This window comes from Sinocyclocheilus rhinocerous, unplaced genomic scaffold, assembly GCF_001515625.1.
Source record: "Sinocyclocheilus rhinocerous isolate Xijiao unplaced genomic scaffold, SAMN03320098_v1.1 scaffold236, whole genome shotgun sequence".
NCBI lineage: Eukaryota > Metazoa > Chordata > Actinopteri > Cypriniformes > Cyprinidae > Sinocyclocheilus > Sinocyclocheilus rhinocerous.
Genome location: NW_015647064.1, coordinates 700,853 through 714,516, shown reverse-complemented (window position 1 = coordinate 714,516; position 13,664 = coordinate 700,853). Strand labels below are relative to the sequence as shown.

The window sequence follows — 13,664 nt, the reverse complement described above, 5'->3', positions numbered from 1 at the left end:
TATGCATACAATTAAAAAAACAGGAAGGGGGCAAAAACTTTTTCACATCACTGTATATATAGATCAGTGGTTACAACCAGGCACTTACAATAGAAGTTAATATTGCCAATCCATTATTGTTAAAATACTCACTGATATAGACTCATTAATGTAGACACAAGACGTAATAAATATGCATGGTAACATGATTTAAGTGCGAAAAATCTCTTATTATAAAACGGTTAGTTCCAGTCCTCGCTTCTGATTGGTCAACAGCTGTGTTTTATTCACGATAAAGCACAGCTATGACTGCTTCACCCAACCGGTAAATATCCTCCCATAAAATAGTTTTAAAAACATCCAGCATTTTTAAACAAACTGAAAACAAAAACCTTTCTGTCCAGCATTTTATTTTTAAACACACTAAAAAATGTTCTGTATACCCTAGGCCTTGTTCTAATTTTCTGTCATGTTATTGTTGAGGTACTTCAACTCTTGCAAATGTGACCCTGAACCACAAAACCAGTCTTAAGTCGCTGGGGTATATTTGTAGCAATAGCCGACAATACATTGTATGTGTCAAAATGATACATTTTTATTTTATGCCAAAAATCATTAGGATATTAAGTAAAGATCATGTTCCATGAAGACATTTAGTAAATTTCCTACCGTAAATATACCAAAACTTAATTTTTTATTAGTAATATGTATTGCTAAGGACTTCATGTGGACATATTTAAAGGCAATTTTCTCAATATTTTGATTTTTTTTTTGCACCCTCAGATTCAGATTTCAGATTTTCAAATAGTTGAATCTTGGCCAAATAGTGTCCTATCCCAGTGGTTCTCAAACCTCTCCATGAAGTACCGCCAGCACTGAATGTTTTTTTATTTCACATACAAAATGTGCAGGGCTGGGGGTACTCCAGGACAGGTTTGAGAACCACTGTCCTATCCTAACAAACCATACATCAATGGAAAGATTATTTATTCAGCTTTCTGATGATGTATAAATCTAGTTTTCTAGTTTTGACTGGTTTTGTGGTCCATGGTCACAAATAAAAATAAATAAATAAACAAACAAACACCTTGTCGCCCCCTATTGGCGTTTCGATGTAATTTATAGAAAGGGTGAATTAACTTCTCAGTGAGTGATTCTTTTTCGTAAACTGATTCAAATGAGTCGAGTCACTGAGATTATTCAAATCCCCACTACTGCTCTGAACGCCACCTCGGTGGGCGGATCGAAGCACAATTTGTCCCATACTCCCATCATCACGTTGCGCACATGGCGTAGGATGTGACTGCGCCACACCCAGCTGAGCCTGAACTGCAGATCGCAGGGACTCGCTTGTGTAATAGTTGGGGCTACCAGTGGCACGGAGCTCATGCTGCTGTTCCACTGATGTGCCCCCCCCCATGTCCCAATAACAGCAGAAGACGGGCGGCGCATGAGCGGGAGCCTTTTACGCGTTTGTACGATTAACGAACAATACGTGTATTTACAACTCTTGTGCGTTGTGATCAAAGTCAACACTGAGACATTCTATCCGCCTGTTTAAAATGGGCTTGTTTTTATTTATCGCTGGATCTGCCAACCCCACCGAGGCCACTGTCTATGAGGTGAGAAAAGTCTTGTTCAAATGTCTTCAGCCGGTTGTTTGTGTCAAACTTTATTTATACTGTTGGGCTTTGAATGCACGCTGCGGGCTCTACCACTTTTTGACTCGCCGATTGAACATTAATGTGTCCTATCCTAACAAACCATACATCAATGGAAAGATTATTTATTCAGCTTTCTGATGATGTATAAATCTAGTTTTCTAGTTTTGACTGGTTTTGTGGTCCATGGTCACAAATAAAAATAAATAAATAAACAAACAAACACCTTGTCGCCCCCTATTGGCGTTTCGATGTAATTTATAGAAAGGGTGAATTAACTTCTCAGTGAGTGATTCTTTTTCGTAAACTGATTCAAATGAGTCGAGTCACTGAGATTATTCAAATCCCCACTACTGCTCTGAACGCCACCTCGGTGGGCGGATCGAAGCACAATTTGTCCCATACTCCCATCATCACGTTGCGCACATGGCGTAGGATGTGACTGCGCCACACCCAGCTGAGCCTGAACTGCAGATCGCAGGGACTCGCTTGTGTAATAGTTGGGGGCTACCAGTGGCACGGAGCTCATGCTGCTGTTCCACTGATGTGCCCCCCCCCATGTCCCAATAACAGCAGAAGACGGGCGGCGCATGAGCGGGAGCCTTTTACGCGTTTGTACGATTAACGAACAATACGTGTATTTACAACTCTTGTGCGTTGTGATCAAAGTCAACACTGAGACATTCTATCCGCCTGTTTAAAATGGGCTTGTTTTTATTTATCGCTGGATCTGCCAACCCCACCGAGGCCACTGTCTATGAGGTGAGAAAAGTCTTGTTCAAATGTCTTCAGCCGGTTGTTTGTGTCAAACTTTATTTATACTGTTGGGCTTTGAATGCACGCTGCGGGCTCTACCACTTTTTGACTCGCCGATTGAACATTAATGTGCATCTTTTATCCACAGTTTGTAGCGCATGTTAACTTAACAGCGTTCAACTTTCGTTTTATTTCTTTTGCAATCTGATACATCTGTTTGTTACAAGTCTTGCGTGCTAACCAATAGTCTTGCGTCAGGTCACGGAAGTGTGGGACTGTGTTGGTTGCTTACTTGGCAGCATTTTTGGACGTAACATGATGGCCAAAATGCTGTCTAGATAGACACCTACTACCTAGGTTTTTGAGACACGGCCTAAGAGTAAGTCTGGGCCAAGCTAAGTAAACAAAAGTCTACAGTGTTAGCAGTTGCTAACAATTCAACTGTCACACATTTCAAGATTAATGGGCTTTAAACTAGAATAAACTATCAATAGTTTATGTTGTGAATATAAATGAATAAGTGTGTGTGCAAAATAACAATTTAAGTTAAATATAACTGTTGATTCAACCGTTAAGTTGAAGCAGTCATTAATCTACAAACGTAAACAGGCTAGGTCTGTCACAAGTATGATGTGTTTCTCCTTTACAAAGGTCTATGGATTTTGTTATCACTGGTGAAGACAGTGCTAATCTCTGTCTGTAGTTCAAAGAAGTGAATTCATCAATAAAGTGTGCTTAGTGATTTTTTTCCTCCTGATTTGCGATCAGAGTTAGTACAATGTAGGTTTTTATCTATGCTTTCTGTTACAGCAAACTTAAGTTTGCGCCATACTCCGTTTTATTCAAATATATGCAAATATATATTTTGATAGTAGCAAGGTGTCTAGAGCATTTTCTATTCCATTTAGTACAAATAGATCTTCATATTAAAGTATTTTTTTCTACATAATGTGATGTAATTCACATTTTATAGAGCAGGATAAACAGAATATCAGTACAGTAGGCCCTATAGTTTGCATAGTTACATAAACAAGTATGTAGACTGTGTTGTGTATAGAGATACTGGTGTATTTTTTTGTTGTTGTTGTTGTCTACTGGTTCTGAGGTCCAAATTATAATTTAATTTAATTTATTGGATGTAATTGAAGTTCAAAAAGAAATATACAATGTTTGTTTCACTTTTAGTGAAAGAGAAGAGTCATTCCAAAAGGACATGAGCAGGTTCTGATGGTCTTGTAGGCCTTTATCGGTTTGAAGTTCCTATAGGTAGAGGTTGCTGATCCTTTTGTCATTCAAGTTTTGTCAAGTTGTTTGTCTTTTTACATGGGTATCACTATAGAGTTTGGGTTAGCTGTCAGTCTTTGGGTTTTGTCAGTGCATACAGTAAATGCAAAGTCAAGAAAAAGTGATTGGCTGGGTCTGGGTCTGTGCGGGAGAGAAGAACAACACACACACACACACAAAACTTCTTTATAATTAAACAGGGCTCCAGACTAACATTTGAGAGCAGTGGCACCAGCGCCACTAAGTTCTACAGATGGTGGCACCAGGAGCAGATTTGGTAGCGCTGGGGGTGGTGTGCAGGAGTATTAAAATATAGATAATTTAATCATAAAATTACTATTGTTTTGCATTAATAAGTGCAGTTACTAATAATATCACACGTTCATTTCTTGTTTATTTTTCTAATTTTTATTGTTTATACAGATTTGACAGTAAAGCACTTGAGTTAAGTTGTGTGAAATGCTTGAAAGTCATTGAAAAGTGCTTGAATTTCTCTCTCAAAGGGTTGTACAAACCCTGAAATGAATGATGTAATGCATTTGATTATTTCTACCACAACACCATGGTTACAGTTAGCGTTACTGCTTCTGGTTTCCTGTCAGCGCTGTTTATAACAGAGAATTCTGTGCAGAATTTGAATGATTCTCACAAGATCTCGCAGCAATCTTATTATTGTGCGGCGAATTCAAACGCTTCTCACTGGATCTCTCAGCACTGTTGCATCTGTGCAGTAACAGTGTTGCGAAATCAACTTTGGCTCCCGAGTAAAACTGTTCTGAGCTCGGACAAGTTTGTTTGCGTCGCGGTCCAAGCTGATAAACGGTCCGCGCTGCGCAGCTGAAACGTAGGGCGGTTTAGTTTCGCTTTCGTTTCGTTTGATGTTTCTCAAATGCAGCAGAAATGGCAGCGCGTATGAGTTGGACAACGCGGTGGTCGCGCCAGTGCGACCGCTCACAAAAACTAGTCGCACCGGCAGAAAAAATGGTCTCAGTCATTTGGTCGCAGTCTGGAGCCCTGTTAAAGATGCTTCCAAACTGGTTTATAAAGTGGTATAACAAAATTGGCTTCCACAAAAAGTGGTGGGTACATAAAATTTATTTTTTACTATTTAGGAATAGTCAGCATATAGAATTGCTGTATATGCTATGCGGTTCCTTGAAACTTAATAGGCTATTGGCGTTTAATAATATTGAAACGTGGTACTATAAAGACATGGCTCAAAAACCTGTAAATCACTCACAGGATAATGACAATACTGAAGTAGGTTAAAGGGTTAGTTCAACCCAAAATGAAAATTAGGCTGCGTTTTACTCACCCCCGATGCATCCTAGGTGTGTATGACTTTCTTCTTTCAGATGAATCCAGTCGGAGTTATATTAAAAATTGTCTTTGATCTTTCAAGCTCTATCGTTGCGCTCAGCGGGTGTTGCATTGCTTGATTCGTCTGAAAGAAGAAAGTCATATACACCTAGGATGCATCGGGGGTGAGTAAAACGCAGCCTAATTTTCATTTTGGGGTGAACTAACCCTTTAACTACATACTGTCTGTAGTTTCCATCAGATGACCACATAACCTGAAGATAAACCTCACTCCCCAGTTGCAAAGAATTCTGCTGTTTTGCTGAATTGTACTGTTCTGAGAGTATTGTGTAATACCGTGTGCTTTTGTTCCAAATAAGAATTAAAACCTCATGTTTACCCAAAAGACTCTTGAGTTTTAGCTGACTCAGTGTTAGTATTCACCTCTTGCGTTATTTATTAAGATATTTGACATTGCTGAAGAGAATGAAAGCTGGGATTAATATTACACACCGGTGGCCAAGTTAATCAACTGCTGTTAAGTGGCCATAGCCAGTTCAGGTACAGGATTATCATATCATCATATGCTGTCACTGATACTCCACTTCTCACTAAGACTGTGGAAAGCTAGTCAAGTATCGTTATTAGACAGGCTAACATTATCTACCGCTTTCAGCAGCTTCTCATTATAACCTATTAAACTTGAATTTGTTTCTAATATAATGTTTTCTGGCACCGAAACCGGATATGAACAGTGTCCACAGCTGCAAAGAATTAGTTCAATTTGCTATGGTCTACATGCGTCTCTCAAATGTTACATGTTTTCGGAAACTTAAAAAAAACAAAAAAAAAACTAAATGCCATTTATTTGAAAGGCATATTTTCCAGGCAAAACCATGAAAAAAAAGTACAACAAAGTCGGTGTACCTGGATGACGAACTGTGTTCATATAGGTCATATAGAACCCCAATCTTAAAATAAAGGTTCCTTATTGGCATTCATGGTTCCATAAAGAACCTTTAACATCAATGGACCGTTTCCATTGCACAAAAAGTTCTTTATAGAGGAAAAAGTTTCATCTGATTATTAATTCACACTAAGAACTGAATTATTTATTTATTTTTTGGAGAATCCAAAATGGTTCTTCTGCGGCATCACTGCAAAAAAAACCTTTTGGAAGCTTGATTTTCAAGAGTGTGTCTGTGTGTGGTTACTCTGCTAGGACACTTGTGTGAACTTGAGACTTCGTACATAAAATACTTAAAATGACCTCGACACCATTTGGTTGAGGGTAATTGCAAAAATGGGTCAGAAAAGCAGAATTGGTTTTGAGAAAAGGTCTTGTGTCAGTTGTTTGCAGATTCCACATGGCTTGATATTTAGTATTCAGTGGAATGTGATTCATTGTGTTTGGCTTAAGTGTCCAAATACTTTTTTTTGGGGTCACTGTGTGTGCTTAATAATATCCAGAAACAGTATGTCCAGTCTCATGTTGCAGAGTCAGCATTGGTTAAGTGTTTGATGATAATTCAATTTTAAACGATAATACTAAACGTCAGGGCGTTTTATCGTGATTTATCGTGAAACCGGTAATCGTTCCATCCCTAGTGTGGATATTTGTGGTTAGTGATAAATGATACAGTGCTGTGACAGTCCTCAAAAAGAATGTTCTCAAGGATGAGGCACAGGGTCATGGGGCTACACTTGACCTGCTCAGCAGAATGGAGACATTTCTGGAATTCTGTGTCTACTTTGGTGTTGAATCTGGACTTCTATGGCTATGGTTTATGGTGGACAGCTTAGTAATAGCCAGTGGTGTATAAAGTACCTGAAAGCCATACTCAAGTAAAAGTACAGATATCTTACCAGAAAATGACTTTGGTAGAAGTTGAAGTCACCGTTTAGAATATTACTTGAGTAAAAGTCTTAAAGTATGTGATATTTATTGTACTTAAGTACAAAAAGTATTTTTTAAATCTTAAACGTACTTAAGTATTGAAAGCAAAAGTACAAGTAAATGCAAAATGGAAAAGAAGCAAATAAATATATATAGGATATATAATAAATATATATAAAATGTTCATACACAGCTTGAGTAGCAAGATTGTGTTCAATTTAAACTCTTTCTTCCATTTTGTATTTTTGGGTAAGAATAAGAAGCACTTCATCCGGTACTTAAGTGTGCTGATTCATTCAGGAACAAAGCATTTGACTGTGTTAATGAGTGAATCACTGAATCATTTATTCAACCGATTGGTTCAAAAAGCTGATTCATTCAATAAGTAAACACCGTCCATTGCTCAGAGACGCAAAACAGTGCTGTGTGATCTTTGTTTGGAACTATTTTCGTTGGCAAAATTGAGCAAAAACAAGCAATATTACCTCTAAAATGTAAGTCACTTATTGCTTGACTGAACTTGTATAAAATGATTATTAAATGTGTTATCATGCAAATATCTGCAGAAAAACGGTACTCTTTGTGTGATATAGATTAAGTTAACTATATTAAATTGTATAGTATACATATAAAGAGCATACAGAAGCATTTTTGCCGTCCATAATTTAGAATGCCTGGTATTTTAAGTTTTAATAGACTAATAAATCAATGTGCGTACACTCTGTGTGTGATTTGGTGATATAGCCTACTTGATAATGTCAGATCGCACAACATTACAACAACACTTACCATATTATCGGTATATTGTATCGGTATAAGATATACTGTATATTGCACACCCCAGCCTCGACTTTAGTGGAAAATGAATCATCCGCGGTTGTGCGCGCACTTGTTTGCACGTAAGCAACGGTGTTTTTAACTTGCAAGCGCCAGACCACTGATTCGTCAAACCTGCTTTCCTGCAGTCCGTGTTCTTCTGACTTCTTGAAATATAAAAACTCAAGTAAAGTACAGATACTCCCAAAAAATACTTAAGTACTGTAACGAAGTATTATTACTTTGTTACATTACACCACTAGTAATCGCTGTGTTGTGTAAACTGTGTGGTAAAAACTGGCAGCTGTGGTTGCTAGAAGAAGTCGGTCTTAAAACAATATTTTGGCAATGTTTTGAGCATTATGGGAAGACATTTTGGTGCCTGTATATTTTATAGTTCATTTAACATCTTAAACGAACTACTTTTAATGTACTGACTATACTGATACATCATTATATTATAAGATGTAAAATAGATGGTCACGCTGATTTAAGGTTTATCAAATTTGTGCTTTCCATAAACAATGTGAACTGACATAGCTATTCATTAACCAATGTTCCCCACACAGAGGCAAAACATCACATTACTAATTGAACACATAATATGTGACAAAATACCCTAATTTGCATCATTTCAAAAATAAAAATGAACTATATTTATGTAATTTTTGATGTCTGGTTAAATATATTCCAAAATTATATATGAATGTAGTTTCACCATAAATTCTATGGAATTGAACTGCCAAAAACCATATGTACATTCATTTTTTTAAATCTATTTATTTAAATTATTTATATATATATATTAAATTCAATTAAATATATGCATTTAGCAGACGCTTTTATCCAAAGCGACTTACAGTGCATTCAGGCTATACATTTTTTACCAGTATATATATATATATATATCATTATATATTTCATTATATATATATATATATTGTACATTAAACTCAAGTGTTGCTTTAATCAGCGTAGCCAATATTGACATATTTATTAAAATCAGCTAAATCAATAGGCAGTGCAGGACCAGGAAGTACAAACTCAATAGACTATGATAAACATAATTCCTCAAATAAATGTTAGTCAGGCAAGTCAGCAAGCACGTATTGTGCAAGATATTGTTCTAGTGAACTGAATTAGTGACCTAATGTAGGGAATAGTGAATGAGGGTATAGGGGGCGATTTCGGACACAGCCCAGGTTTCAATGCACTTCTTGTGTATGAACAGTACCTTTCACAAAATTGGCAAAATCGCAAGAAAAGCTTAATGTATATCGGCACATTATTTAACTGTACACTTTTCTATTTGTTAGGGTATTGACAGAGCAAGATTATCATATATTGTCCTTCATAATTAGTAGTATAAGCTTGTTTACTTTCCATTTTATTTTCTGTCAAAATACTCTCTCTTGCTTGTCTACTGAGTGGACATTTCTCTGAACCCACCATGAGTGATATAGAGAAAACGAACACCCACAAAAATTGTTTTCCGCTCCATATAAGGTTTTATTATTATTATTTTTTAAATGTAACATGAGTGATTTTAATGTGGTCTTTGTAAAAAAATATAAGATTTTATTATTTTGTATTAATTCTTATTTAAGTTTTAGTTTAGTTATTTTAGTAAATAAACTTAAACTAAATGAAAATGGGAAATGTTGCCTTGGAACCTAGATGAAATAAGTTTTTAATAATTTATTATTGTTTTATATTTTATTGTTTCTGTGAACATTTATTTCAAGTAACGAAAATGTTTGTTTTGTTTCTTAGTCCATCCTTCTTATTTACTGTATAGCAGCCCTTTACATTTATTTTCCTTACATTTCTAGGCAGACTAAAGAGCAAAAAAAGCAAAGGAAGTTTAGGTATGTTACAGGATCTAACAGAGACAGGACAAAACAGTGTATGACACTGGGCGATGTCTTTTTTGTTACCTCTTCATGTTATTTTGAGCTGTCTACTGCCGTATTGAGGGAGCATCTCATTATAATGCAGCCCTCCTTACACTCCTCTGCTGCATGTCATTTTCCGTAGACCAATCCCTGGCCCTTGAGTGAAGTGTGTGTGTGTGTGTGTACCCCTGTTCCTCTCCTGTGTATCATGACTCTTGGGCTGAAAGGACTTTCACAAGGCTGCTGAAGGACTCGACTGTGGAGTATCATGTCTATACTGCAGCAGGAGACAAGAATGGTAGAGAACTGGATCACCAAGCTTTCTTATTTAATCATTAACTGATTCATGAAATTAAACAAACATGCCTTTTGAAGGTTTCTGCTTGTTTTGTACAGATCTAGCTGTTGTCTTTATATTCTTGATGGCAACTGGGTTTGCTTAATGTGTAACTGGATTTACTTTAGAAAGACAAAGAAAGCTGATTCAACAGGTTAGGTAATTGTTAGATTTTGCTGTGCACAGCATTGACAATGTGACTCTATCAAATATGAAATGTTCAGGCAGTTTTTGTTCTTTTATGTTTGGATTTGACATGACAAGTCTTTTTGGATTTTGAAACCAGTGCTTTGTTCAGCGACATGACGCTTTTATTCCCAGATCTAACAAGGTTATTTCAGGTTGTAAACATCATGCGTTGCAAAGATATTTGTAAAATATGTTTTTGTATATTGAATAATATATTTAAAACCCCTTTTTTTAAAATAATGTATTTAAGGTGTAAGGAAAATATGTTTTGAAATTGACTCCACATGCCATTTTTCGAGAATGGTATAAAAATGTTCTGATACATCAGGTTTCGTTTAATTTTTGTTCATTTCTGGACATTCTTATTTGTCATTGACCCACTTTTCTGATAAAATGTTTGTTTGATTCAGGGTTTTACCTGACAGATTTGTTGCTTTATTTCACACAGATATGAACACAAATTGCATCCATATGAGTGAATTGGGAATAGTTGACCCAAAAATGAAAATGTACTTTCCCTCAGGCCATCCTGTTTAAAGAGTTTGTTCTTCATTGGAACAGATTTGTAGAAATTTAGCTTTACATCACTTGCTCACCAATGGATCCACTGCAGTGACAAAACAATATTATAGAGAACTTGTATTTTAGTTGGAAGCATTTGTTTGAGTTGTCTCAATACGTCTCAAACGCAGCTTTTCACTTCTCAAGATGTTAATTGATGGACTGGAGTCGAGACGTTTACTTGTGGATTACTCTGATGTTTTTATCAGCTGTTTTCTGGACTCTCATTCTGACGGCACCCATTCACTGCAGAGGATCCAACGATGAGAGTCATATAATGCTAAATTTCTTTAAATCTGTTCCCATGAAGAAACAAATTAATCTACATCTTGAATGGCCTGAGGGTGAGTACATTTTCAACAAATATTAATTTTAGGGTGAACTTTTCATTTCCGATTTGCTGTTCTAGAGATAAATACTGAATCCACAAGAAATTTATCTTGTATCCTGTTTTTTTTTGTTCCCCAGCAGGTTCTTCACTGTGAGGGTGTGAATAATAAAAGCTATGTGTGTGAGACGGGACACTGTTGTGGAGAGTCCCAGTGCTGCAGCTACTACTATGAACTCTGGTGTAAGTACATCATTGTGTTTGTTATTGGGTTACAATGTTTGCTAAGAATTCATAAAGGCTCGGTGACAGTCACATTTACCCTAGAATGGCAAAGGAGGAACTGCTTGTTACAGGAATGATGATTCAATCAACTTGAATCAGATGTGACATTTCTTCAACATCAGGTGCATTTCCTGATTGTGCTTATTGAATAAATGAGACCAAGCCTTAAAGGGATAGTTCACCCAAAAATGAAAATTTGATGTATATCTGCTTACCCCCAGGGCATCCAAGATGTAGGTGACTTTGTTTCTTCAGTAGAACACGAACAAAGATTTTTAACTCAAACCATTGCAGTCTGTCAGTCATATAATGGAGGAGAATGTGAATCACGGCTTTGAGAGTCAAAAAAACATACACAAACAAAACCAAATTAAACCCTGAGGCTTGTGACGATACATTGATGTGTAAACACACGAAACGATCGGTCTGTGCAAGAAACTGAACAGTATTTATATTGTTTTTTACCTCTGATTTACTGCAATGCCCGAACTGTCCTGAGCACATCCTGAGCGCGTTCGCGTCTTCTTCTTCAGCCGGCGCATGACGCGTCGTCGTCTTCTTGCTTTACGGTGGTACTGAAGAAACAAAGTCACCTACATCTTGGATGCCCTGGGGGTAAGCATATAAACATCAAATTTTCACTTTTGGGTGAACTATCCCTTTAAGAGGCTCAGAAGAACTAAACTGATCACCTCCATGCCACGCCGAATTGAGGCAGTAATTAAAGCAAAAGAAGCCTATTTTGCTGGTTTGTGTGCGGTATTATTTCTTCGTGGTTTATTTTTCTTCAGGGTTCTGGCTGGTGTGGGCCATCATCTTAATCCTGAGCTGCTGCTGCATTTGTCATCATCGTCGCACCAAACACAGACTGCAACAACAACAACGACAGCATGAGATCAACCTCATTGCCTACAGAGAGGTTCACAACTACACCTCACTGCCCTTCTACTACAGTAATGTCATCCTCCTTATTTACATTTTTTTTTTTTTTTTGCTACATTTATTTATTTAGCATTTCTTCATTCTTCAACCCTGGAAAATAATAATAAAATAAAACTGACTTAAAGTAATTTCGAAGTAATTAGGAAATAGTCAGTATGCTTTTTTTTATATGTATACTATGTAGAAGAAATATTTCATTTGCTAGATTATGTTGATTTTATGAGTGCTCGTGTAGAGTAGCAATCAAATGATTTGTAGAAATTGGGGCTGTCAGTTAAAAAAATGTAACCTAATTAATTACATAATGTGACTTACTTTAAATTAATCACATACATTATATGTCAGTATATCTCAGTATATATTCTTAGTATGTGTTTGGATTGAGTGTGAAAGGTTTTCTCAGAAAGATTTATTTGATGGGCTTGACCTGGTTTTGCTGAAAGATGATACGATCCATATACACCTACACCTCCTACTCTGTACTTGCTGCCTTTTGTTTGTTTACCCTTAGTGAGAGCACATGTGAAACACAATCTTATCAAACATTTATTTTGAGTTTTTTTATGCCATGGGATGGCAAGGTTTGATCAAAATCCTTATTTAAGGCATGTCGGTTCACATGTCGAGCATCTTGAAAATGCCCCCCAGCAGTTATTTTCTGTGTAGGCAATAGGCATGCAAATACAGGTGCTGTCTTCTTCCAATCTTTAACCCTTTTTTGTCAAGATTATATTACAGTACCTTGCCAAACCAGCAACAAATTTTGTTAATAAGTTAATTTATAATAGTAAAAATAGTATTATAGTTAGGGATGCACCGATAGGATTTTTTTTGGCCGATACCAATTTTAACAAACAAATATTGTCCGATATTGATCAATTGCCTAAAGCAGGGCTTACAAATTAGAAATTGGTTCACTCCGATTAGAATCGGTATTTGAACGTTTCTGTTCCTGCGTTCCTCTGTGAAACCGGTTTAAGTAGAAAACATACCGGTTAATAACGTTATTTTTTAAAACTTTTTCTTTGCCAATAATAATAATAATAATAAAATAAAAAAATATAAAAAAAAACCCTACTAAGCGCCTATAAGCGTTAATTTTGAGAGGGAAAAAAACAGCCTAAATAAATTAGTAGGCTGTATGTTTATTATTACATTCATAAATAATGTAGGCTAAAATAATGGTAAATAAAAGCAAAATTACAAACACAGTTAGGCTATTTTAGTTCCCTTCTCTCCACAACAAATCCTCTAAAGTTGTATTTAGGCTAAATATAAGCGTCGAGCCAAAACAAATTAATTTAAAAACAAAACTGAAGCCTATCTCTCTCATTCTGCACGAATCCAAATGTTTCCATATTCGTGAAGTATCTGGATGCTAACCTATTATTTATTATGTAAACTATAGGCTTTGTTCTTCACTCGCATTATCGAC

General features: G+C 36.3%; 1 protein-coding gene across 3 annotated transcripts in view; it reads left to right on the top strand.

Annotated features, from left to right (window-relative positions):
* Window positions 1–1,324: 1,324 nt before the first annotated feature.
* Window positions 1,325–13,664, top strand: part of LOC107708679 (WW domain binding protein 1-like) — a 17,358-nt gene continuing 5,018 nt past the window's right edge. Inside the window, exons 1-3 of one of the 3 annotated variants that reach the window (XM_016512973.1) lie at window positions 1,325–1,601; window positions 11,143–11,245; window positions 12,079–12,240. In XM_016512973.1, the coding sequence (XP_016368459.1) occupies window positions 1,542–1,601; window positions 11,143–11,245; window positions 12,079–12,240 (325 nt within the window). In that variant the 5' untranslated portion in view covers window positions 1,325–1,541. Of the gene's footprint in view, window positions 1,602–2,098; window positions 2,403–11,142; window positions 11,246–12,078; window positions 12,241–13,664 lie in introns of those variants that run through there. The other 2 variants (XM_016512974.1, XM_016512972.1) reach the window with 2 other exon arrangements.